The 25,804-nt window shown below is 31.8% G+C and overlaps 2 protein-coding genes across 4 annotated transcripts; one reads left to right on the top strand and one right to left on the bottom strand.

Annotated features, from left to right (window-relative positions):
- Positions 1 to 7,097: 7,097 nt before the first annotated feature.
- Positions 7,098 to 15,245, top strand: LOC144567408 (putative inactive purple acid phosphatase 29). Its single transcript, XM_078317542.1, has 5 exons — positions 7,098 to 7,477; positions 13,501 to 13,892; positions 14,005 to 14,206; positions 14,537 to 14,785; positions 15,144 to 15,245. Exons 1-5 carry the CDS (start codon positions 7,204 to 7,206, stop codon positions 15,158 to 15,160), a joined length of 1,134 nt encoding a protein of 377 aa, XP_078173668.1. The 5' UTR covers positions 7,098 to 7,203; the 3' UTR covers positions 15,161 to 15,245.
- Positions 15,246 to 15,874: 629 nt separating this feature from the next.
- Positions 15,875 to 19,471, bottom strand: LOC144567407 (cell division cycle 20.2, cofactor of APC complex-like). Of its 3 annotated transcripts, XM_078317539.1 has the most exons (8): positions 19,249 to 19,471; positions 19,027 to 19,149; positions 18,552 to 18,722; positions 17,921 to 18,190; positions 17,731 to 17,833; positions 17,274 to 17,593; positions 16,631 to 16,780; positions 15,875 to 16,338 (listed from the first exon to the last, which is right to left on the bottom strand). In XM_078317539.1, exons 1-8 carry the CDS (start codon positions 19,285 to 19,287, stop codon positions 16,201 to 16,203), a joined length of 1,314 nt encoding a protein of 437 aa, XP_078173665.1. In that variant the 5' UTR covers positions 19,288 to 19,471; the 3' UTR covers positions 15,875 to 16,200. The 3 variants fall into 3 exon arrangements, with proteins under 3 accessions (XP_078173665.1, XP_078173667.1, XP_078173666.1); XM_078317541.1 differs by lacking the exon at positions 16,631 to 16,780 and having other exon boundaries at positions 19,249 to 19,443; XM_078317540.1 differs by lacking the exons at positions 15,875 to 16,338; positions 16,631 to 16,780 and adding an exon at positions 16,795 to 17,105 and having other exon boundaries at positions 19,249 to 19,443.
- Between the last annotated feature and the right edge of the window lie 6,333 nt (positions 19,472 to 25,804).

Raw genomic sequence — 25,804 nt, 5'->3', positions numbered from 1 at the left:
GTATACAGGACAAGGAGGCACTAGAGAGAGGAGGCTGGAGAGCGACATGAGCTTGGGAGTCGGAGGTGGAGAGCAAGCCTGGAGGCGCCAGAGAGAGAGAGAGACGTGAAGGAGGAGACAATCAGGGTCGGGTGGAGAGGCAGGAGGCGAGCCGAGAGAGAATAGTTTTTTCGTGAGAAAATCGCACCCATTAACAAATGTATATAATCGGACCCATTAAGGTTAGGTTGAGGATATTTTTGAAATATATAAAAATACTACTTAAAATATAACATATTTTCTTTATTTTTTATTACAAATGTACAATAATTTGTGTATTGTAGTATTTTTCTTAATAAATATAATTTGAAGTGACATTTAGCAAAACAGAAAATTTAGAATGACATTTTTCTAATTTAAGCATTTTGAAGTGACATCAAATCAATTTCCTCTGTTATATTTAATTTTATAATATGTCTTTGTTACACGGACACGATATCAGTAAGAAGAGATAATTTGTTGAAAATTTCGAAAGACGTGCTTAAGGCCTAGTCGGTCGGACATTGTAGAGACTGCTGTAGTTGGAACCAAAAGATTTCTGTCTCGAACAAAAAAAATTGTGGGCTGCGCCAAATTAAATCAACCTATTGGCTATTGCTTAGTCTTGGGTAGGGCTGGCAAAAAAATTCGAGGTTCGTGATTTGATTCGGGTTTGATTCGAGTTTAATTCGATTCGAAATGGGTTTGAATTGAAACGAACTAAATCAGGTTCGGTTCGGAATTAATTCAAATCAAACTCAAACCTAGTCTGGTTCGATCGAAATAGGTTCGTGATTTTTTTGTAGTTCGAATCTCATAAAATCACCGGCCATCCATTTACCTGATGAAATTAAAATTCAAGATAGAGAGTCATAATTTAACTTAGCCGACACGATCCCTCGCTCTCAAATCTCAATAACCTAGTTCTCTCTCCACCTCTCTCTAACTCACTCTCCCTCTAGCTCTAAAATCTAGCCGACACTCTCGGTGACTGGCTGTCTCTCCGGCCTAGATGATTGTCTCTCATCTCTCTTCGGTCGTCTCTCATAATTCATACCAGGAAAGCCGTCTCTGATGTATTTTTTCATGAATAATTTTTTAACTTAAAAACACTTATTTCATAGTTCATACCGGTAAAAGAAAGCCGTGTGAATTTTGTCCCGCGAGAAAAAATTAATGTATAAACTACCGGTATAACTAGGGCTGCTAAAAAATAATTTAGTTCGTGATTCGATTCAGGTTCGATTCGAAAAATGTGTAGTTCGCAATTAATTCGATTCGAAATGGATTCGGTTCGAAACGAATCAAACCAGGTTTGGTTCAAAATTAATTCAAACCAAACTCAAACCTAAGGTAAGTTCGGTTCGGTTCGGTTCGTTGCCACCCCTAGTCTTGGGCCCGGCACAGGTTTCACATTGCGCAATTTTCGCCCTTTGTTTTTGTCTGTTCACTCCTTTGTGATGTGATGTTGATGAGAGTGCTCGCTAGAGAGCAGGTATCAAAATCGTTGTCTTGCACTTGGTGCTGCTCGAACTCGTCTAGTCGTCCAATATGCCCACTATTGTTGCCACTATTCCCGCCTGTTTTGACTTTGTAAAGGCAACCCGTGGGTTCCGTAGTGCCCCTCTCTCTCTCAATTTTTTTCTTTGGCCTGCACAAGTTACCTTTTTTTTCTCCTTTGTTCGTAGTAATAAATTTTGAGTTACATAGGGAACTCCGCAGAGAAAAAAATTGATCAAAGGTGAAGACGAAGACAGAGCTGGTTTGAGAGTCGTTTTGTGACCGGCTGATCCATCCCACCTCTCCACCTGTCCCCCCTCGTCAGTCTGGTCTATCTTGCTTCGTCTCAATTGAACGGATGGCTTTGTTTAAGGGTTTCGTCGCTTGTTATCTTTTCCGTTCGTCTCGACTCTTCGGGTTTGACTGAGGATTTGTGAATTCATTCCACCCGTAGTATCTACTATATCTATATATGAATAAGGTATGTGTTTTTTATTGTTGCCGATGACAAGAACACAAAGAGTTGTCTCCTTCTTTCTTTCTTCTTCTTTCTCTCTGAGTGAGTGGTGACTGTCCTTGTCCGGTTGATTCAGTTCCCGGTTCCGGTTTGATTCAATGCCATCTCGGCTGACTGGTGACTGTCCTGGTTCGGTTTGATTTAGTGCCCTCTTCTTTCTCCTCTCTGAGCGCTGACTGTCCCGTTCCGGTTTGATTCAGTGCCTCTCGGCTGTGAATCCCTCTAGGCAGCGTCAAATTCGAAAAGAAGAAGACGTTTCGATCTCAAGGAAGGGTTCGATTATGCAACTCGAATAAATTACTGATGTGTCTACATTATCAGAGAAGAAAATCGGAAGGCCCACCTACTTGTTATTCGGGCGCGAATATACCAATTCGCATTCTCTGACTTCACGTATCTTTTATTTCTAGACATAGCAAATTAGATGATTGTACAAGTAGCTCAATGTATAGGTTTTAATGCTTTTCAATTTAAACAAAAGAATCATATGTAATAGCTACTTTGTAAATCATCGGATCAATGCAATTGCCTATGGGCTTTCAAACCAAAAAAAAAAAAATATTTGAGTTACATACTAAAAAGAACATTCAGAAATATTTTTTGAGTAGAACTAGGGTGTTCTTAAGTTCATCAAACTTCTTAGTGAATTCAAGTCTAAAATCTGTCAAAATTTCTTGATGAACTTAAGTCTAAAATATGTCAAATCAGTTTTAAATGACGAATTCAAACTATTGAAATCTACCTACCTTATGAGTGATGCATCTAAATGTGAAAATTTTAAAGATTCGAACTAATTTAGTATAAAGTCGAGATCATGCAAAATTAAAAGGTTCATAAATTAATTTTAATGCATTCATTTTTTGAATGTTTTTTTACCACTGACTTTAAACTAAATTAATTCAAATGTTTTAAATTTTCATATGTAGACGCATCACTACTAAGATAGGCGGGTTTCAATGATTCAGTTTAATTATTTGAAACCGATTTGACAGGTTTTAGATTTGAGTTCACCAAGAGGCTTGGTAAACTTAAGAACACCTTAGTTCTACTCATATTTTTTTTATTATACAAAAATTATATAAGATTTTTATATTTTTTTTAAATAATAATAAAAATAATTTGGACAAAAAACAGACATCGTTATAAAATTCTCCAACACGTATTTATTTCGTTAATTTGTTTAGAAAGATACCAATAAGGAATAATACAAATACAAAACAGGTTTTTTTTTTTTTGAAAATTTTCTAACTACGTAAAATTAGAAATAATATCCCTATTATAATGAAGTTGTTTTTATGTTTTTTAGAAGGTTTTTATTCTTGATGTTACTAGAAATTGAAAAATTGAAACTTCTATTAAATACTTAAGTTGCAGAAATGAATTTTTTTTTTCTTCCGCAAACACTAGCGATTTAAATAATTATAAAATAAATAATGCGTTAATTAATTCCCTCTAACTAATACTTGAAGGCCACGCAATTATGAGCCTGGCAACCATTTAATTTCATACTAGTTCCGACTTAAAGAGTTAATGACAATAATGGACTGCTGAATTGGTTGCTAGTAGGACCCAATCCAACTCTCTCTCGAGTCACGAGAGGGATTTTTTTTTATAAACCATAATTAGAAAATTTGTTTTTATCAAATCAACGTGATTACTTTTTTTTATTACAAAAACAACAAAGACTAAACAGCTAATTCATTCTCGCAAATTTCTTTTTTTTGAACGAATTGGCAATTCGGTCCCCACTTATTTCACACATTTTCGCACTAAAAGGTGTGGCCATTGGGGTAAATGCGAATTTTTGGGACCGAAATTACAATTCGATCCATAGTGTTTTTTTAGCTGAAGCCGAATTGACATTTCGGTCCCATGTTTTTTTTATAAATACCCTTCTTCTATAATGGCAATCTTTGAATAATCATAGATAATTTATATGATAATTTCAATAATTGCCATGACCGAAAGGACGTATATTGAACAATCACAGATAATTTCAATAATCTTTGAATAATAAATGAAACCGTAATTCATTAAAAAAAATAAGCAAACGCACACAATAAATGGTAAATGTATTTTAAAATAATTATATGGGTAATTCTTGAATAATCTTTTAGGCTTTTGAAAAAAACTAATACCGGTCGTTGTATGTCTACCGTTGATAAAAAAAAAAACTTCAATTGAATTTTTGAAGCACTAAACGATGTTTTTTGAAGCACTAGTCAAGGTCCCAACCGTCTCGTCCCTCCCTTTCCGAATTGGGGTCATATGCGCAAATTCGACTTTTCTAGCCAAAGTTATGATTGTTTAAAGTTTTTTTTAAGAAAAAAAACGATGCTTCCGTGCCAAAACACCGATAACGCACCGATGCTTTGCCCGGCTTAACAACGGCAGAAGTGCATTGATGTTTCATTGTCAAAACATCGATAGCGCGCACATGCTCGCTAAACAGCTATCTAGTGGCCGGTTTGAAATAAAAATTCGAAACCAACCACTAGATAGCCGGTTTGGGCATTTTAAAAAATACCTAGAATTTTTTAGCATTATTAATAATTTCTATGTTATGTTGGATATTAATAGAAATGTGGGATATTAAAATAACATGTTAAAAGCAATAATAATAATTTTATTAAAAATCACTAATGTAAAGTTAAGAACACACAATCACGCATTTATTTTATTATCATCATATATTAAACACAAAAAAGTATTGATAACAAGTAAATAAATAATAATATAAAATAAACTAAGTATTAAACTCATTAATAAAATCTACATATTTTCCTAACACATCGGGTACGACACCAGCGATAACAGTAGCGAATAAATAATGATAAATTCCTCAAGAATCAGAAATCGAATCTAGATTTCCGGCATTTTTAAAAATGAGGAGAGTTCAAATGCCTCTATTTTTTGTGCCTCCATCATGTCTCTATTTTTAAAAACTTTAATAACTCAAAATTTAAATCTTAAAATTCAAAATAAAACCGTTGGATATGAACTATATTATTTTATTTATGCACATGTAAAAAATTATGGCATTTCAACTCTGTTTTGATTGTCATCTTGAGCTTGTAAAAATGTATACAAATGTGGATAATTTCTAGACGTTGATTTTTCAACTTATTGATTTATATAAAAGCAAAATCAAAATGTGCTAATTTTTTTATGGGCACATAGAGAAAATAACATAAATTACATCTAACGGTTTTATTTTGACGTTTAAGTTTTAAATTTTGAGTTATTTAAGTTTTTAAAAATGGAGGCATGATGGAGGCACAAAAAATGGAGGCATTTGAACCCTCCTCTTTAAAAATACCCAATTAACAAAATATTTTAATAATAATAACTAAGTTTGACCAAAAATTTTAAAAATACTCAAACTGTAGAAAATTTCCACGGCTTGAAATTTTAATTCCAAACCATGGAATATTTTCCAAATTTTTTTTTAAGCAAAACAGAAAATTTTTAAATTTTTTTATTTTTTGTATTGAAATATTATAAATGTTGAATATATTTCTCGCAAAATAGATGGAATAAATATAATTTGATTTATTAGAAAGACTGTAACAAATAACTCGGATCAACATTTTTCATGCCGGATTTTTTGCGATTGTAAGAAAAATTAATATATTTCTTTATATGTTATTGGAAAAAAAAATGCTTGAATTCTGAGTTATTGATCCCAGTTGAAAAGTTATTTCTAGGTAATACATAAAATATTATCATCCTTCTAGTACATTTAATTTCTAAAAAAGTTGTATTTTTAAATTTTTTTTTTTTAATTATTTAATGATTGTTATTAAAAAAGAATTATCAAAATAGATACAATTCAGTGTACATACTAGAGGATGCAGTACAAAACGGAACAATTCAGTGTACATACCAGAGGATGCAGTACGAAACGGAACGGTGAAGATCGAGGATGTGCTACTCGCATATAGTGCCGAGCAAATCGAAAATATGAGAGAAGAGATTATAAACATGATTCCAAAGCTAGTGTATAATGATCCAAGATACAAGGTAGAACGTATAAAATATGTTTTTGATGTGTCTGTTGATTCAGTGATTGAGAGAATTAGGTGGATTAGAGATGAATCAGGTTGGTGAATTCATTTTTTATGGGTTTAGTTTCAAACGGTGTAAATTTTGACTTCATAATTCATATCATGATTAGTTATCCATGAATATTTTATTTATGACGTGCCAGTAGCATTGTTTTGGCCTTTTTTTTTTTTTTTTTTACAAAACAGATTTTTTTTGTATTGAAATATTAGAAATTTTGAATATATTTTTTTAAAATAGATGGAATACAATATAATTTAATTTATTAGAAAAACTGCAGGAAATAACCCGGATTAATATTTTTCGAGTCAGATTTTTCACGGCTGTAAGAAAAATTAATATATTTCTTTGTGTTATTATAAAAAAAAATAAAAATGATTGGATTCTGAGTTATTGGTTCCGATTCAAAAGTCACTTTTAGGTAATACATAAAATATTGTGATCATTCTAGTACATTTAATTTCTAAAAAGTTGTATCTATTTTGAGAATTCTTTTTGAATAACAATCATTAGATAACTTAAAGTTTTTATTTTTTTTTCAAAAATAGATACAACTTTTTAGAAATTAAATGTATTAGAAGGATGGCAATATTTTCTGTATTATCTAGAAGTGACTTTTTAACCGAGATCAATAACTCAGAATCCAAACATTTTTTTTTTAATAATACATAAAGAAATATATTAATTTTTCTTACAGTCACAAAAAATCCGACCTGAAAAATATTGATCCGGGTTATTTGTTACAGTTTTTCTAATAAATCAATTTATATTATATTTTATCTATTTTGAAAGAAATATATTCAACATTTTTAATATTTCAATAAAAAAATAAAAAAAATTATGTTTTGCTTAAAAGAAAGAAAACCAAACCGTGTAAAATTTCCCCGTTTGAATATTTTCAAAATTCTTGGTCAAACTTGGTTATTATTATTAAAATATTTTATTAATTGGGTATTTTTAAAATTTTTGTTAATTGAGTATTTTTAAAAATGTCGGTCTAGATTTCGTAATCATTTCTCGTATATAGCTTGCCTTTCACCATCCTCAAATCAGAGCGACAGCTACTCTGCTACCACTGGCCACTTCCCCAGCTTAACAGATCCATGGAGATCACCAAACCATACAATAGAAACCTTTACTTTTTCCTCCTCTTGATTACCACTGCCATGGCGGCGAGAACGGAGGGGTTGAGGTTTGGGAAAAAGAGCGGTGAATTCAAAATTATTCAGGTAGCTGATATGCACTATGCCGACGGCCGATCGACCGGCTGCCTCGATGTATTCCCCAGCCAGGAACCCACCTGCTCCGACCTCAACACCACCGATTTTCTCTATCGCGTTTTTCGCGCTGAGAACCCCGACCTTGTTGTTTTTACAGGTAAGCCCCCTACTGATCTCTCTGCTATTTTACAAATTCCAATGCAAAAAAGACATGCTTTTGGGAACTATTGTCGAGGAAATGGCATTGAACTATTGATGCTTAATGAACTTTATACTATTTATTGATTCCTTTTTGTGAAACGAACTAGTAATAAGCATTTTTATGCAATCCGCAACTAAAATAGTAAAGTTTGCAGTCTATATTTTATTAAATTTAAGAAAGATGGAGCTGGATTGCTGCGTTTTTCCATGAAAATTTTGCCTTCCATTTTCTCCGTGGGTTTCTGTTCTAGAGTTGGGTTATCCCATGGGAATATTATTAAAAAATATATATATTAATCAGGATACGTCCTCCGTACACCCTCGTTTTATTTTTGGTATTTAATAATCTGAACGGTGGGGCCCACTTACTGTAAAGAATAGGGTTTTTGGGTTTTTACTTTTTAGAGTGCACAATTTATTCTGAAGTAAAATGTACACATCTCAAATGTCGGATTTGAATTCCGAAGCAATTTCAAACAACAGGATTCAAATCTGCTTTTTTTCTTAAGAAAATGAGCATTATTTTATTCTTCAATCCGAATCGTTCAAAATTGATCACACGGCTTCAATTATATCTGACTCGTTTTAATAGATTATATTGGTATAAAATAAAAATGTAATTGAAGCTGTGTGATCGATTTTGAACAGTTCGGATTGAAAAATAAGAGAGTGCTCCTTTTATTAAGAAAATGAGCAGATTTGAATCCCTAACAACATATTTGAATCAACGGTCCGATCCAAAACTCAAAAATTGAGTTACTTTAGGGGATCCGGACCCGGCGGTTTGGCTGAATTCCAATTATTTATGTGCAAGTGTGCAACATTATGAAAATAATATTAAACCATCACACCGAAATCTCTGTATCCACAAAATAACGTATAAATAATTTAATCATCAAGCATATGTATAGCTCAGGTTACCGTAGATTTATTTTTTAACCATGTAAATTAAATTTTTATTTTAATTTTCATATGGTTTAGCTCATCATAAAGTATCACATGTATACTTATAATTTAACTGTTAAAATTCTAATTTATTATGGTAGAAATTTGAGTTTAAGTTCTGACCATACATTATGCATTTTAAATTTTAAATAGAGATACATATCTAAATTTTAAATTATAAGATAATCATGGCGCAAAAGTCTGTCTTATGAATATGTATCTCTATTTTTAAGTCTAAACAGTCAATTCAAACTGTTGAATATTATTATCATATGAAAATGTACCTGAAAGCTAAATTTATATTTCTTATTTTTCTTTTCTTTTCTTTTCTTTAGATAAGTAAAAAAATCACTATTTTTTTATAGTCCAAAATCTTTAGATTAAGTGAAATTCTTTCTATTTAAAAAATAGTAAAAGAATTTTGAAAATGCAAAATTTGAAATTTGTCTTAGAAATAATGTTGAGCGGTTTAAATCAATTGTTTGGACTTCAAAAATAAAGATACAAATCAATAGTATAGACTCATGTACGTCATGCAGAGTATCATAACCTCGCTCATAACATATCTAAAAGTTTTCTATTTGATAATAGTTTTTATGGTTATCACAGTTGTAAAGGTCAGTGTATGCCTTCTTATTATTCCAACTTCTTGTGAATTAATAGTTTGAACTAACTCTCTTTTGTGAATTTTAGCCGGTATAGGGACTTAGGGAGGATGAGGATCTAGTATGTCGCCCCTGGGAGTTTGGTTGTCAAGCCATTATCAAATTTCAAAATCATTAAATAAAAGTGCTAAAAAACCTCTGGGGCAGTGGGGCGAGCGCCGAATATGCCAAGACAAAATTTTGGCATATCCTAGTGCCTTTGCCATCCTGCTTAGGCCATCTCTGCATTTTGAGTCTAATCAGGCACAGTTGGTTGTCACGCGAGTTCAGTACCTTGGCAATTGAAAACGATATTTCCACGCCCATAATTATTTTAGAGGAAGTATCTGGATATTTCGTGCCTAAGAAACTCTAGTGTGAACATCACCTATTAAATAAAGAATGGGTCCAAATTTTTAAATAGGTGGTCCGTAAGAATTGATATATCTATACTTTAAATTCGGATTATTATTTTTACCACGATAAGAGTGGATCTGTATGTGATCACTTTCCTTGGTCAATGCGTGTTATGCATTTCGTCCAAATCAGATGCAAGTGGAATTTATGGGACCAATAAAGAGATTCCTGGAGCGTTTATTTAAGTTCGACGATCTAGATTAGCTGTAACTGAATGAGTCAATGCGTGCATTTCGTCGAAATCAGATGCAAGTGGAATTTATGGGACCGATAAAAAGATTTCTAGAGCGTTTATTTAAGTTCGACGATCTAGATTAGCTGTAACTGAATTCTTCTCTCTGAAATTTTATACTTTGCTCGGCATGACCAATTGACTACTAGTCTACTAAAGATTGTTTCTAGAAGGTTTTAAGATATCTAGAGCGTTTATTTAAGTTCTACTATCTAGATTAGCTGTAACTGAATTCTTCTCTCTGAAATTTATACTTTGGTCGGCATGACCTATTGACTACCCCCATGTTTGATTGTGACCTAAAGCGCTAAGGAGGCCTAAATTGGTTATTCCAACTTAGGCCGGTCTAAATTATTCATGTTTAGTTGAGGCCTAAAGTTAAATCATAGCTTAAACTATTTCTTGTTTGGTTAGAAATTTAGAATTGGTGGAGAACTAAAGTTTTGAAAGCCTAAATTAGTTAATTATTTATAATAAGATATTAATTATATAATATTAATATATTAATAATAACTGTAATATATTATATATTATTATAAAATTTATTTAATATATTAATATAAAATATTACTTATATATTAATAATTATTATTAATAATAAAATACTAATTATATAAATATAAATTAATAATAATTATTAATAAAAAGATACTAATTATATAATCTTATTAAAATAATTATTTAATGTATTAGCAATAGAAAATATTAATTATATAATTATATATTAATAATAAGATACTAATTATATAATATTAATATATCAATAACAACTATAAAATATTATAATATTATTATAATATTATTATAATAATGATTTACTATATTAACAATATTAATTATATAATTATAAAATAATAATAATTATTAATAATAAGATACTAATTATATAATATTAATATATTAATAACAACTATAATATATTGTAATATTATTTTAATAATTATTTAATATATTAACAATATAACATATTAATTATATAATTACATATTAATAATAATTATGAATAAGAAAATATTAATTATATAATATTAATATATTATAATATTATTATAATAATTATTTTATATATTAACAATATAGGATATTAATTATATAATATTAATATATTATAATATTATTATAATAATTATTTTATATATTAACAATATAGGATATTAATTATATAATTATATATTAATAATAATTATTAATAATAAGATACTAATTATATAATATTAATATATTATTATAATAATTATTTAATATATTACTAATATAACATATTAATTATATAGTTATATATTGTTAATAAGATACTAATTACACAATATTAATATATTAATAATAACTATAATATATTACAATATTATATAATAATTATTTAATATATTACCAATATAACATAATAATTATATAATTATTTATTAATAATAATTATTAATAAAAGGATATTAATTATATACTATTATTATAGTAATTATTTAATATATTAACAATATAATATATTAATTATACAATTTTATACTAATAATAATTATTAATAATAACATACTAATTATATACAAATAAAATATTATTATAATCATTCAAGTTAGGCCACGAGGTGGAATAAAAATTAAACCACCATGTGAGGTAGTTTAATTTAGGCCGGCCTAAAGATCGGCTTATGCCATCTTTGTCTGGCTCAATTAAGATACGTTTGGTAGAATAACGAGGCCTAAACTCCTTATTCTACCATTTAGGCCACAACCAAACATAGTGTACTAGTCTACTAAAGGTTGTTTCCAGAAGGTTTTGGAAAGTGTGCAAGTTGGTTAGGAAGATAGTACGATGTGAAATTCAATATGTTTAGCATATAGGGTGAAAATGGATCGGATAATGGAAAAATTATTCCTTTTTTATTTTTTTATTTTTCAAATACGGGATATTAGAGAATTTTTTTTTAAACCATAATTAATAAAAATTATTTTAGCAAAACAGCATGATTATATATTTTTTTTTTACAAAAACAAGAAAGACCGAATAGCCTATCCGGTCTGAATTTTTACTTTTTTTAGGACCGAAGTTTTTTTTTCACTTTTTCACACCAAACGATGTGGCCATCCGTGTAGAACCCAAAAAATCATGGGGCCGAAATGCCAATTCGGTCCCCAGTTTTTTCAGATAGGACTGAATTGGCATTTCGGTCCCATGTTTTTTTTTTTAATTTTATAAATACCCTTCTTCTATAATTGATCTTTGAATAATCATAGATAATTTCAATAATTGCTATGACCGAACGAATATATATTAAACAATCATAGATAATTTCAACGATTTTTAAATAATAAATGAAACCGTAATCCATTAAAAAAATAAGCAAACACACACAATAAATAGTAATTGTATTTTAAAATAATTATATGGGTAATTCTTGAAAAAACTAATACCAATCATTGTATGTCTACCGTTGATAGAAAACTTAAATTGAATTTTTGAGGCATTAAACGATGTTTTTATGCAATTTTGATGCTTCGGATGCCCGGGGGTTTTCCCGCGCAAAATCCGGATCCGTCTCGTCCCCCCGTTTTGAATTGTGGTCATACGCGCAAATCTAACTTTCCTAGCCAAAGTTATGGTTATGTAAAGTTTTTTTCAAAAAACAACAATGTTTCTGTGCAAACTAAAAAAGATGATCATTGAAATTATCTATGATTGTTCAATATATGTATTTTAAATTTGATAATTTGTATTTTAAGTTAAATATTAATAAAAATGTCGATAAATTACTCTACATGCAAACTAAAAAATTTCTATAATTAATAATTACACTACAAAAACTTAAATTACACTAAACAAAAATCTAAATCATGCCACAAAAAATCCAAAACCACAAGGGATTGAATTGGCTATTTAGTCCAGGCTCATTTCAGATATTCTGTAGCCACGTGGATGAAAATGTGAGAAATAACTTAGGACCGAATAGGTTATTCGGTCCCAAAAAAAGTAAAAATTCGGGACCGAATAGCCTATTTGGTCCTTCTTGTTTTTGTAAAAAAAAAAAAGTAATCATGCTGCTTTGCTAAAATTATTTTTCTTGATTATGGTTTATAAAAAAATTTCGATATCAGGATATGATGCGGATTGAATAGAATATTTACTTAAAAAAAATATCAAAGTTGATAATATATATCTAATTATAATGGTTAATAATTTATATTTTTCATAATATGTATTAAGTTATATGGTATATATTTACTATTAAGACATAGATGATTAAAATTTAAAATTATGTATGCATTTATATCTGCACGAATATTGGATATTTGTCTCCATTTTCACCACTGTTAATGGCATAGTAATACTGTTTTCAAATAAAATTTATTATTTAGAGCTTGTATAGGCTATTTCAGTCTGCATATTAGCAACCCAAAACAGTCTGTTTTAGAGAAATCTGAAAAAATTCAGGATGTAATTAATTGAAATCAATAGTTCCATACAACTAATGTGGAAGTCGTGAGAACACAAGGGCTAGAGATTTGTACATTACATCCTTGACTGTAGCTCAAGTTAAAAGTTCTTTAATGAACTTGATTTAAGCATTTCGGGGATGCAATTGGGACGTAGTGCTAGTTTCTTATGCAGATTCGTGCATATATATTTTTAATTAAGCTGGAGGATTTTTACATTGAAAAAAGGTTCCAGAACAATAGCAACCTTTTATAACAAACGTTCTTTATTAACATCCTCTGTACTTTTCTGACATTTCATCCATCCAATCAGGAGACAACATCTATGGATTTGACGCAACTGACCCGATTAAATCAATGGGCATGGCATTCGCCCCTGCCTTGGCACTTAAGCTTCCCTGGGCGGCCGTGTTAGGTAACCATGACCAGGAATCATCTCTCTCCCGTGAAGGTGTGATGCGCCACATCATCACCATGCCCCACACACTCTCTCGTCTCAACCCTGATGGGTCAGATATTGATGGATATGGTAACTACCACATTGAGATAGATGGTCCCGAGGGTTCGCCACTTGTCAACAAGTCAGTGCTCAATCTTTACTTTTTGGATAGTGGCGACTATTCAACTGTATCGGCAATCCCAGGGTATGGCTGGATCAAACCATCTCAGCAGGTCTGGTTCCAAAAAACCTCATCACAGCTTCAGGTATACCTTAAGTCCAGTATTCTACATATGTTGTTGTGCTATTATATAAGAATCAATTTAAATTTAGACCCTCATGAAATATCTATTGATATAACAAAATCAACTGGTGCAGACAATGTACAAAGGTGCTCCACATGCACAGAAGGAGAGCGCACCGGGACTGGTGTACTTCCACATCCCGCTTCCTGAGTATAGTAGTTTTGATTCCTCTAACTTTACTGGGGTGAGACAAGAAGGCATTAGCTCTGCATCCATCAACTCTGGCTTCTTTGCCACCATGGTCGAGGCCGGAGACGTGAAGGCTGTCTTCACAGGCAAGCATTTACAGTTTGATACCTACTTGGAGTTTTCAATACTTAAATACAACTCTTTCAACTCAATTTTTGGGGAGGTCACGGCAGTAGTCCTAAATTAGATTCTCTTCCAGTTTTTGTGAACTAATTATCGGTGAATAATTTTCTTTCCATGTCTCACACCAATGTCTAAATCCATTAACATGCTAGGGGAGTGTTGATGGTGTAAAATATATAATTTTCTATGTGCTCAAGCTTCACAAGTAATAATTAGCTAATGAATGGGTAAACATCACATAAATCAACATCAGGGAAATCGACTAGACCTAATCTGTTTAAACTTATCCACAGGACATGACCACTTAAATGACTTCTGTGGAAAGCTGACTGGGATACAGCTGTGCTATGCTGGAGGCTTTGGTTACCATGCATATGGAAAGGCTGGTTGGTCAAGGAGAACAAGGGTAGTTTCGGCATTTTTAGAGAAGACAGCTGATGGCCAATGGGGAGGTGTGAAGTCCATCAAGACTTGGAAGCGACTAGATGATCAGTTTCTCTCCACAATAGATTCCCAAGTCCTCTGGAGCAAGGGACCCACTGGTAAGCTTTTATGTAGCAGATATACAGTATAAAACAGTAAAACCAAGGTATGATGTTTAAAATATATATATATATATATATATATATAGATGAAGGAATTCAAGTGAAAGGACACCAGCAAAAGGATTCAGAACCAAATGCATTTTTACATTTTACCCACTTGTGTTTAATTTTAATTTATGTTTGTTTTTAAATTCAACAATTGCTCAACTGTTTGAGCGCCTTTTTTAATTGCTTAAAATGGTGGTTACCATTCTCTTGTAACTGAACCTGATTATCAATACAAATGGAGGCTTGACCTTCATTTTTATTCAAAAATATTAGATATTTGTAACAAACATTGAATAACTGTTATCAGGTAGACGAAGAAACTAAACATCATCAGCAGGGAATTAAGAAGGCATGCATGGATAGACAAAATAATTGGATCTGAAACTTTTTTCTGATAGAAACAACCTACTTCAAAACAATAGAGTCAATAGTGACATATTTATATGTAGCAAATGTGGTCAATAGTGACATATTTATATGTAGCAAATGTGTGACAGTAATAGAGGGATAACAATGGCGATTTCTGAATGAATGTTATATTATCCCCACCAAGACAGTAACCTCAGTTTATACATATGAATTACAGCCTATTCTTACCAAAGAAGAATATTTACAAATATAAAACAATTCCATATTATGAGTAAAACCAAATACAGACTTCCAAAATTGGATGTGTCTGTGAGAGTAGAGATGCGCCAGCTAAAGAAAGATATGCCTAAGAAAAAATTTCGAAATTGAGACAGCACATCAGAATCTAAAAGATAGCACGGATCCGGATCCACATTGTGACAATGCATAGATGAACAGAGTTAACACGAGCAGTCAATGTATAGCAAATGAAGAGGTTCACTATTCTGGGTATGAAATCATTTTCAATTTTCACAAAACCTACATAATGAAAAAAAAAAAAACAACATCCTTACTTGCTTATTATGTGTTTGATTTTTCTATTCTGTCAGCAGCTCAACAATATTAATTATGTCAAAGTAATATTGGCTCAGTTTTTCATCTATTACCGCAAAAAAGAAAGAATAGAAAAAACTACATAAACTGAAATAACTAAACTTTCATATAAACTTTTGCCCGAAAGCCATTCCAATGCCCCTCCTAAATCTACACAAGCTAAATTCATTAAGTGGTAAATGCAAATCTCTATATTTGAACAGGGATTTTAAAATCCTTCTACCTATCTTTTTCTTTCCTTCTGATAATCTTCCACCTATCTACATTTAATCGATGTTAACAGTGATTCTTTTGTTATTCTTCAAGGAAGGCCAAATCTTTCTTTTGTTATTATTCTTCAAGGCAGGCCAAATCTAAGGAATAGTAATTATAGTAGATTTAAACTAGCTTCAGTCACAAGATCAGCGAATGTGCATTCTCTTTAGAGAGAACATGCTCTCATCATCCCCCTTTCTTGGAGAAGGCGGGGGACCGAAGACTTTCCAAAATCGTATTGTCTCATCTGGTGAGGCTGATGCCACCCTTGAGCCATCTGGGCTCTGCATAAAGGAATCAAACCAATAAGTCACCAGTATATACCAATAAGGGATTCACATGAAGGTTTCATTAAAATCTCTTAGTTTCATCCCGAGGAGAAAACTTGAATAATGCTTGCACTTCAGGTATTTAACCTCACCAAAAAGAACAAAAAAAAGGCAGCACAAAGCAACCAACCAATGAAAGGAACAATCTCACAGGTTCCAGTGATGATAGGTAACTGTATTAGCAACTTGCCTTAAATGACAAGATTCAGCTAGTAATAAAATCGATAGCAATAGTATTTCAAAACACCTGAGTAAGGTGGAGAACTCTATCTTTGTGGCCCTTTAAATCTACAATTTTTCTCAATGAAGGATATGATCGTAAAGTGATCAGATTCTCCTCCAAACCATGCGCACTCAGTATCTCCTTTTGGTGCTTGTTCCATTCCAAGGCACAAACCTGTGTACAAAAGTATAATTTTTATTTTAAAAATACTACAGTATAATAATCAAATATTGAGAATTTTCAACATAAGTGGAATTATCCAAGGGATGAGAACTGATTATCTAACATCTTCATGATAAATCATTTGAGGACTACTATCTGCAATGCATACTCCTGTGAACCATTGAGATTTGAGAAACTATAGTAATTTATAAAATATAAATTTATGATCTAACAACCAATGATGTTTTGAAAACTTCTCGGGACGGCCACCTGCGATACTTAGTTCTTGTAAAACTGATATACGGGGCAGCCTTATTTCTGTCTTCCTTTGGTTATCCTAGTGCATAAAAGTACATGAGAAATTTACCACTAAAAAAACTATCACAACACTAAATTGCAATTGCTTAATAATTAAGAGCTAAGCTTGGTCATAGAATAAAAAATAAAGTAACATTGTAAAACAAAATGAAAAACAAAACAGAAATTATTATTCAACTAAGGCTACCTGAGAACCAGTGTCAATAGTAGTTACACAATTGCCACTCTCAGTACTCCAGATCTTAATAGATCCATCAGTGGGCCCTCCACCAGTGGCCAAAGTGTTTGATTTAAAGGGGCACCAGGCAAGGGCCCGCACCGGTGCAGTATGGTCCTTGAACTGATAAAGGTACTTAGAGCTTTGTCGCATGCACTGCCGGTCCCATACATGGACAAGACCATCATTTCCACCACTTGCCAGCTTGGCACCATCTTCTGACCACCTTAGACCGCACACTTCACCTAAGTGGGCCCGGAGGCGAGAGACCATTCTCCCATTTGCTCTAACTGCCAAGGGAGAACAAAAGAAGATACAGGGTAAGAAAACCAACGGGCCTTTAATTCTTCATATTATGTGGATACATTGTTTCTGTACCACCAGTTCTTTCTAAAATTTGTTTATCAGATTGTTTTTTTATACTTACCATCATGGTTGATGATCAACCCATCACGGCTTCCTGACGACAAAACATGACGGTTCCAACAAAGTGACCCTACTCTTCCACCATGCTCCTCTACAATTCCAATCTAATATACATGCAATTAGAAGTAACAAACTGATATCTTCCTAATCAGGGAATAAAAAAAATTATAAATAGGCACATTGTAGACTACCAGTTGCCGGCTGACAGCATCCCAGACCTCAATACGCGATGTGGAGAATCCAACTGCTAGTGTGCGACCATCATTTGACCAGGCAAGACTGGAGGGGTAGTCATCATAGCTGTCAGTTTCTAAAAGCAACTCAGTCTTACATGTGTCAGCCTTGTAGAGATACACTGAGAGACCGAGAGCTATTGCAAGAATGTTCTCTCTGCTCCAATCCATTAACTTCAGACAGTCACTGTCTCGCAAATTGGGCGCATCTAGTACCAGATCTGAATACTGAATTTTGCATTGAGAATTTGTTTTATACTGTACAATATGATAACTATAACTAGCTTCTGCGCAAGTTGAGTTTTATAATCCTAATTTGCCTCAATTAACTATAGTTCTGTAAATTGAAGTGCCTTATTGAACCTATATAGACAATTCACCCCAAAATAATTAAAAAGTTAAATAAAGTAATATAGTTAAACCAGCGAATATACAATACTGGACTGTCAACTCCAGCACCTGATCCAAAATGCAGCCAGATTCACTGATTTGTACGTAACTCTTACCGAAGGCTGGTGTGACTGATACAAATGAAGACATCTAAACTCATCTGAATGTGACATTTTTCAAAGTAATAGAAACGAAGTACTGTGGTGACATGTCGAACTGGTTTTACAAGACAGCTCTGGCTCGTCAGAGACTCTTCTGGGAACTCGAGCTTTCTTTTGCAACCATTGGATGTACGAAAGACAAGCATCCTTCTAGGCTTCCCTTCCGAATCCACATTAAAATGCTCTTCTATTCTTCTCCTATATTCATCCTATCAGAGAAGAAAAGAGGGCAAAAGGCTAAGTTTTTTTTATTTCAAGAAACAGAGACTTTACCATTTACACTCGAGGGTTTAGGTTGTTGCAAAAATAGGATTCAAACAGTAATACAAAAGAAAGAAAAATAAATTACTAGTGAAAGGAAAATTCGTATAAAAGATATATAGGAACTGCACTGCAGTTTAGAGTGCAAAAAAATAGTTGGGGATGATAGAATTTAAGATCCTGGACAAAAAAATTTGGAACTTGAACAAAAAAAACCTGAGAAATAAAATGAAAATGAAATCAAGAACAAACCTTGGTTGTTGGTAGGAAGTGTTCCTCCTCTTTAGGCTTCTTAACGGGTGTCCAATTAGAGAAAGTGGATCTTGCATAATCCATATCCATTAGACTCCTCGTGGGTATAAACCTATCACCACCCTGCACAGTTGATCACCAATAAAAAATAAACCAAAAGAATCAATCAAATTCAGTCTAAAATTGACAAGAAGATAGAAAACTTGTAGAACAAGCATGTACCACTGGGCTGTTGTATTTTGATCGACTTGGGGTATACATCTCTCGTAGCGACAACAAATTCTAGTCGATTGTCGTTGAGTATTGAGAGGGTGAAATTCAGAGGGAAGAGAAGGAAATAAATATGCACTTTGTAACAAATCGCTATTACTCTTTAGTTCGCGGCTTTTCGACTTTCCACGGTGCTATTAATCTACTGTTCCCTCTCTTTGGAGATGTTAACTAAGGCGGTGCACTTTTATGGAAATAAATCTGCTTGAAAAGTCCACTTAAAAGTTCTTGAAATGTCACGACAATGGAAAATATCCCAGAGTCACTGCATCCCGGTCCCACAATCTCTGACAATGTGTCCCCCACCGGTTTATCATTTATAAAAGTGCGGAAATAAATCTGCTTTGAGAATCACAGGACTTTTTATTTTAAACTCACCTGTTTTAAAATTTGTGTATAGAAAACAACAGTTTCTGAAATTTATGCATTTTAGAAAATAAAAGAATGGATTTGGAATAACAGATCATGTGATTCTCAAAGAATCGCAGCAGATCTATTTTCACACTTTTATGGATGATAAATCGGTGGAAGAGTGTTATTTTACACGCAACAATTGTACCTTCTACACTTTTATAGATGATGAAAGTACCTTTTGAAATGAGTACTATTCTATACGTAACAATTGTAGTAGTTAGCGCTGAGAGAATTCTTTTTTATTTAATTCTGATTTAACCCTTTCAACACTATCTTTTTTTTTATATTGACTCAATTACTGCATATTTTCTCTCTTTGAAAGGAAAAAAAAAGGAAGTTACACAGACTCCTCTTTCATTTTTTTGGTAAGATCTCATCTCTGAATATATACAGGATCTCTTTCTTTTCTTAAGATAACAGTAAAATTTCACAAAAATCATGCTGTCCGCCTCAATACCAGTCTCGGTACTGGTCTTCAACTCAACACCCATTGCCTGCCTCAGTATCAGTATTAATATTAGTCTTGAACAACACTTATTCTGCCTCTGCCTCAGTACCGGTACTAGTCTCTAGTGGAGAGTGCTCAACAGAACTGTTGTCATGTGTTATCGGTGTCCCTTCTAGCGTATTGTTTGTTGTTTAGGTACTTTCGAAATTTCAAACAAGAATACATCTCTCATGATTTTTCCTAGAAAGAATGAGAGTCTATTTCTAAGAAAAAAAAATGCAAATTCCCTTTATCAACTCATAAGAAGTCTCAAAAAGTCTCAAAGCTCAACCTTATTAACTCAAGCTTTCAATTATCTATGCCATCATTATTGACTGGCTCGTTAAGATTCATCTGTTAATAAAATGCAAAGTAATTCAGAATTATGAATAAATTGTGGCTTTCAATTACCAAATAAAAAGTAAAAGGTGCAATTCAGTTTGCAATTTTCAGTGTACTAGTACAGTGGGATTCTTTTACCATGCATGTATAGTATTGTATTGAGCCTAATCTATTGGAAAAAAGGAATTCTGATGGAAGAGAGCTTATGGTTCAAGGCTTCAAGCACTGTTAATTTCTAAATGAGATTATTGTGTTGTTTTTTTATATTACTGTTTCTATCGTTTTGTTTTTACCAGTATAGGCTTTACTGCTTTGAGTATTTTGAGAGGACGTATATAGGGGTGAGAGTAGTAGAGGCATGCTGATTAGACTCATGTGAGATTTAATTTTTCAGTTTTATGATTTTAATACAACTCTGACAGCCTAAAAAAAAATATTTCATCGAACACCTTTAACCAAAAATACACACCATAATGGCATTTCATCAAACACCTTAATGGCATCTAGTTATTGTTAGCTATAGATAGTTCATATTTTAAATGCAAGGAATCAACATACAATGTAATCATCTTATTTTACGAATTTGAGATAAAAAAAATCATTTATAAGCTAAATTAAACAAAAATAAGATGGTCAGCTTACCTCTTTTCGTTCTCTTGCTTGAAGTCTCAACTGTTGAGAGAATGGTTGATAGCCAACTTCAAAAGCTGCTTCCTTCTTGTTTGGTTTCTTGATATCCTCTCTAGCATCGAAATGAGGATACAATAGATGCATCAATATCATGGAATTTGATCTCATTCTGAGTTTCTCTCCTATAAATTCTACAATTTAATTAATTTCCATCTTTGTAGATGAAGAATTGAACATCAGATTGATCAATCATAAAGAGAGAATCTGCAGTGTGCGTTAATTGAGTGTTTTTATTTTTTGAATGAGTCAATCAAAGAGAGAGAGAGAGAATCAATGTTAATTGAATAAAGAGAGTATAGGGAGGGTAAAACAGGTATAAAGAGGAAAAAAAATTCTCTCAGCGCTAACTATTACAATTGTTGTGTGTAAAATAACACTCTCCTAACAATTTGGTTGCTATGGAGGATTATGATTTGTTTGATAATAGTATATCAATATTGAGGAGGGTTTAAATGCATCATAATTTTGTGTTTTAATATGCTCCACATTCTTTATCTCCATTTTGAAAGTCCGAATAGTCGATCTGAACCATTCAACATTATCTTCATAATAAAATATGCTTGGAGATCAAAATTTATATTTTTTTAGAGTTTTTTTACTATTTTTTAGATAGGTACAAAATCACTATTTTAAGGAGATATTGGACCATCCAAAAAAGTGATATTGTACCTATCTAAAAAATAGTAAAAAAAACTCTAAAAAAAATATAAATTTTGATCTCCAAGCATATTTTATTATGAAGATAATGTTGAATGGTTCAGATCGACTGTTCGGACTTTCAAAATGGAGATAAAGAATGTGGAGTATATTGGAGCACAAAATCATAGTACATTTGAAAACCCTCCTCATCAATATTATCTTTGCAAAAAGAAATGAAATTTTCGAAAAAGAAAATACTTGTTTCAATACCTAGGATTTGTTTTGATAATGGGTACGGATAATTATCTGTATCTATAATTTTGTATCCACTTCCGAAACTGAAACCTTATATGTATATGTATCCATATAAATCATATCATTATCCGTATTTGCAAACTATTTGTATCCAAATATGAATCTGCAAAAATTAGAATACAAGCATGGATACAGACGAATAATATTTGATTAGTTTGCATCTCTGCTTCTATCACATCATGAGATTTGTGTAGTCTATATATTGATTATTTGAATAGGAGAAAACAATGTGAATAAATAAGATAATCTTCTTAGTGTGTTAAGTCTTTCATATTTTCTTTTAGAAAGGTAATTTATATTTTTACTATTGAGCATATCATGATGCATAGAATTCTCTTCCAATGAAATGTTGTAGAAAGTTAGAAAAAAATTAATGGCATTTTTCTGCTGCAATCAAGTGACACGTTATACTAACCAATAATATCTTGAATTTTCTCAAATAACCATTGTGACATTCTCTTCGATATTAAATGCATTAAATAGATTTTTTTTTATACCGTTTAAAACAAAAGAAACATATATTAAATAAGAGTAAACATAGTATAATGAAATAAATTTCTCTTTTCACTTAATAATACAATTTCAGAATAGCACTCCCCAATTGTTACGGTACAATAAAATTGATTTTTTTTTTTAAAAAAATTAGAATGAACTAGCATTTAGTCTAGTAGCAAAGGCACATGATCTCTATATGGGAGATCATGGATTCGAAACCCAGATGGGGGAAATCATTTATTGTATTACAAATGTATTAAATAGTTGGATGGCTTGACCTCCAACCTTTACACAAAATATATATATTAGAGTGATTATGGCATACATCCATGTGATGTTTCTTAAAAAAATAAAAATGTTTAGATTAGAAAATTAAAATCATTTTTTTCAATTTGAAATTCAATTAGTAGTTTATCTCAAAGTCTTTAAATTTGCAGCATTAAAATTCTAAAATTGATTTGATGCGCGGACTGGGTATGCGTACCAAAATTAATTATTTTTTATTTTTCGGTGTGCACCTTTTTTTAAGCTATGTTCTGAATTGTTTGAAATTTTTTGACTATTTTTTTTTGTTCTGCGTATAATTTGTAGTATAAAATATTTATCGAATTGTGCATATAATTTATAGCAATTTGTGCACCAACTTAGTACAAAATGCTACTCATATTGTGTGTATAATTTGTTGCAGTAATTTTTAGTTCAAATTTAGTCCTAAAATTTATTTGTTAAATAATTGTGTTCTATTTTCTACAATTTCACCGTCAAATTTTATGTGTACATATAATTCTAAATACCACATAGCGAAGTATAATAGAACAGAAAAAAAATTAGGCCAAAATTTTCAAACAATTAAGAATAGAACAAAAATAATATATATACACACCGAAAAATAAAAAATAAAAAATAATAGAAAGATCAATTTTGGTACGCATACCAGTCCGCGCACCTGGTGTGCAGACTGGATATGCATTCGTGGTAAAAACTCAAATTTGAGATTTTAGGTGGTAGTTGTTTAATTCTAATTTATTAGGATGCTAACTAAAAAAATTTCGGTGGAATGGTAAACATCATTCAAATTGATTATAATATGATACATGTGATATTTAAGAAATGAAAATACATATGCATATTTTTCTAATTTGAATAATATTTGATATTTTTCAAAATATCAAATATATATATACTTCTAAAAATATTTCATACTATAGAAGTAATAGCAAAGTATGTTGTGTACCTTGATTAGGTTCAATTTACAAGTTTGATTATTTTCATGATAGATTGTAGTCAACACCATATAAATGTAAACCAGAAGTTCAAATTTGTAAAAAAACACACAATTTTACATTAAAAAAAAAGGGTAATTATAATTTCTCCCACCTATCGATCTCTCATTTCATCATCCAACTAACTTTCTATTTTAACTATAACTATCATTTCTAACAACCTTTATTTCTTTTCTCTTTCTTCCTTTTTCTTCCACATACATTCTCATTTTTCACCTCCATCTTCTTCTTCCACCTCCCTCTTCCACCTCCGCCTCTCTCACCTCCGCCTCTCACCTATGCCTCCGCCTTTCTCTCCCACCTCTGCCTCTACCTCCCTCTCCCACCTCCGCCTCCACCTCTTTTTTTTCATCGATAAGGTTCCTCCCTCTCTCACCTCCGTCTCCGCCTTTCTCTCTCACCTCCGCCTCCGCCTTTGTTTTTCTCATCTATACCTGCTGCTCCCCGCTCCAACGAACGTTCTACCGGAGATCATCCATCACTCCATCCCAATCAAGCACGTCTCTGCCGAGATTAAATACTTCAATGTGCATGAATGAATACTTGAGCACGTCTCTGTCGGGTCAGATCCATCACTGTCGATCGTATCAAAATATTTTTGTATAATCTCTTTCATGTCTATGTTCTCCTTCCTCATGAAGTAGCAAGTTATTTGCAAAGAACAAAGCTTTATTAATGGTGAATTAAGCCACTGCATACTAAGAAATGACATAAAAAAAATTTGAAAAAAATAGAGGTATACGAATGAATACTTGATGTCTTAGATATGAATACTTCAACGTGTATGAATGAATATTTGATATCTTAGGTATGAATACTTGCGTGATAAGATATGAATACTTATGCACATACAACTCGAAAGTATGTCATCATGGATCTCATTTGAAAAATAAAATTGTGTAAAAAAAATTCTTGGTTTTAGATTTGTAAAATTCCTCACATATCATCAGAAATATTGTTTAGATTGAACGAAGAAAAAAAAACTACCTCTAAAAACATGTAAAAAATGGATTGAGTAATATGCCCATTTTTGTATTTACACTTGCATGACGAGGATGAATACTTTCTCGATGAGTTATGAATACTTGCGTAACGAGGTATGAATACTTATGCAACGAACAACTCGAACGTATGTCATTATGGATCTCATTTGAAAGATAAATTGTATAGAAAACATTCGTGGTTTTAGATTTGCAAAATTCCTTACAAATCGTCAGAAATATTGGTTATATTGGACGGAGAAAAAAAAGCACCTCTAAAAACGTGTAAAAAATAGATGAGTGATGTGTCCAGTTTTCAGATTTGCACTTGCACGACTAAGATGAATGTTTTCTCGATGAGAATGAATACTTGTGCAACGGACAACTCGAAAATATGTCATCATGAATCTCATTTGAAAGATAAAATTATGTAGAAAACATTTGTGATTTTAGATTTGCAAAATTCCTCACCGATCGTCAAAAATATTAATTAGATTGAACAGAGAAAAAAAAATCACCTCTAAAAATGTGTCCAACTTTTTTTTTAAATACTTGATATATTAGGTATGAATACTTAATGTGTTACATATGAATATTTGATGCATTATAGATGAATACCTACGCGCGTCAGTTAAAAAATCTTTCAAATATTAGTTAGTCCCCAAATAGTAAGTGGTCTCGCTTAATAATAGTTATTCAAGTAGTTAATGACAGGAGAATGAAATGAAAGATTGTTACGAAGATAGATGCTGTCTAAAAAAAGGGGCCTAACTCCCTAACGGCTGGACAACCGTACCTTCAATCTTAATCCTATCATAGATGGCTTCCTTTGGAAAAAAAAATAATTAAGTATATAGAACAAA

Source organism: Carex rostrata, chromosome 16 (assembly GCF_964058835.1).
Source record: "Carex rostrata chromosome 16, lpCarRost1.2, whole genome shotgun sequence".
Taxonomy (NCBI): Eukaryota; Viridiplantae; Streptophyta; class Magnoliopsida; order Poales; family Cyperaceae; genus Carex; species Carex rostrata.
The sequence above is the reverse complement of the archived record's forward strand: the minus strand, read 5'-3'. Positions and strand labels throughout refer to the sequence as shown.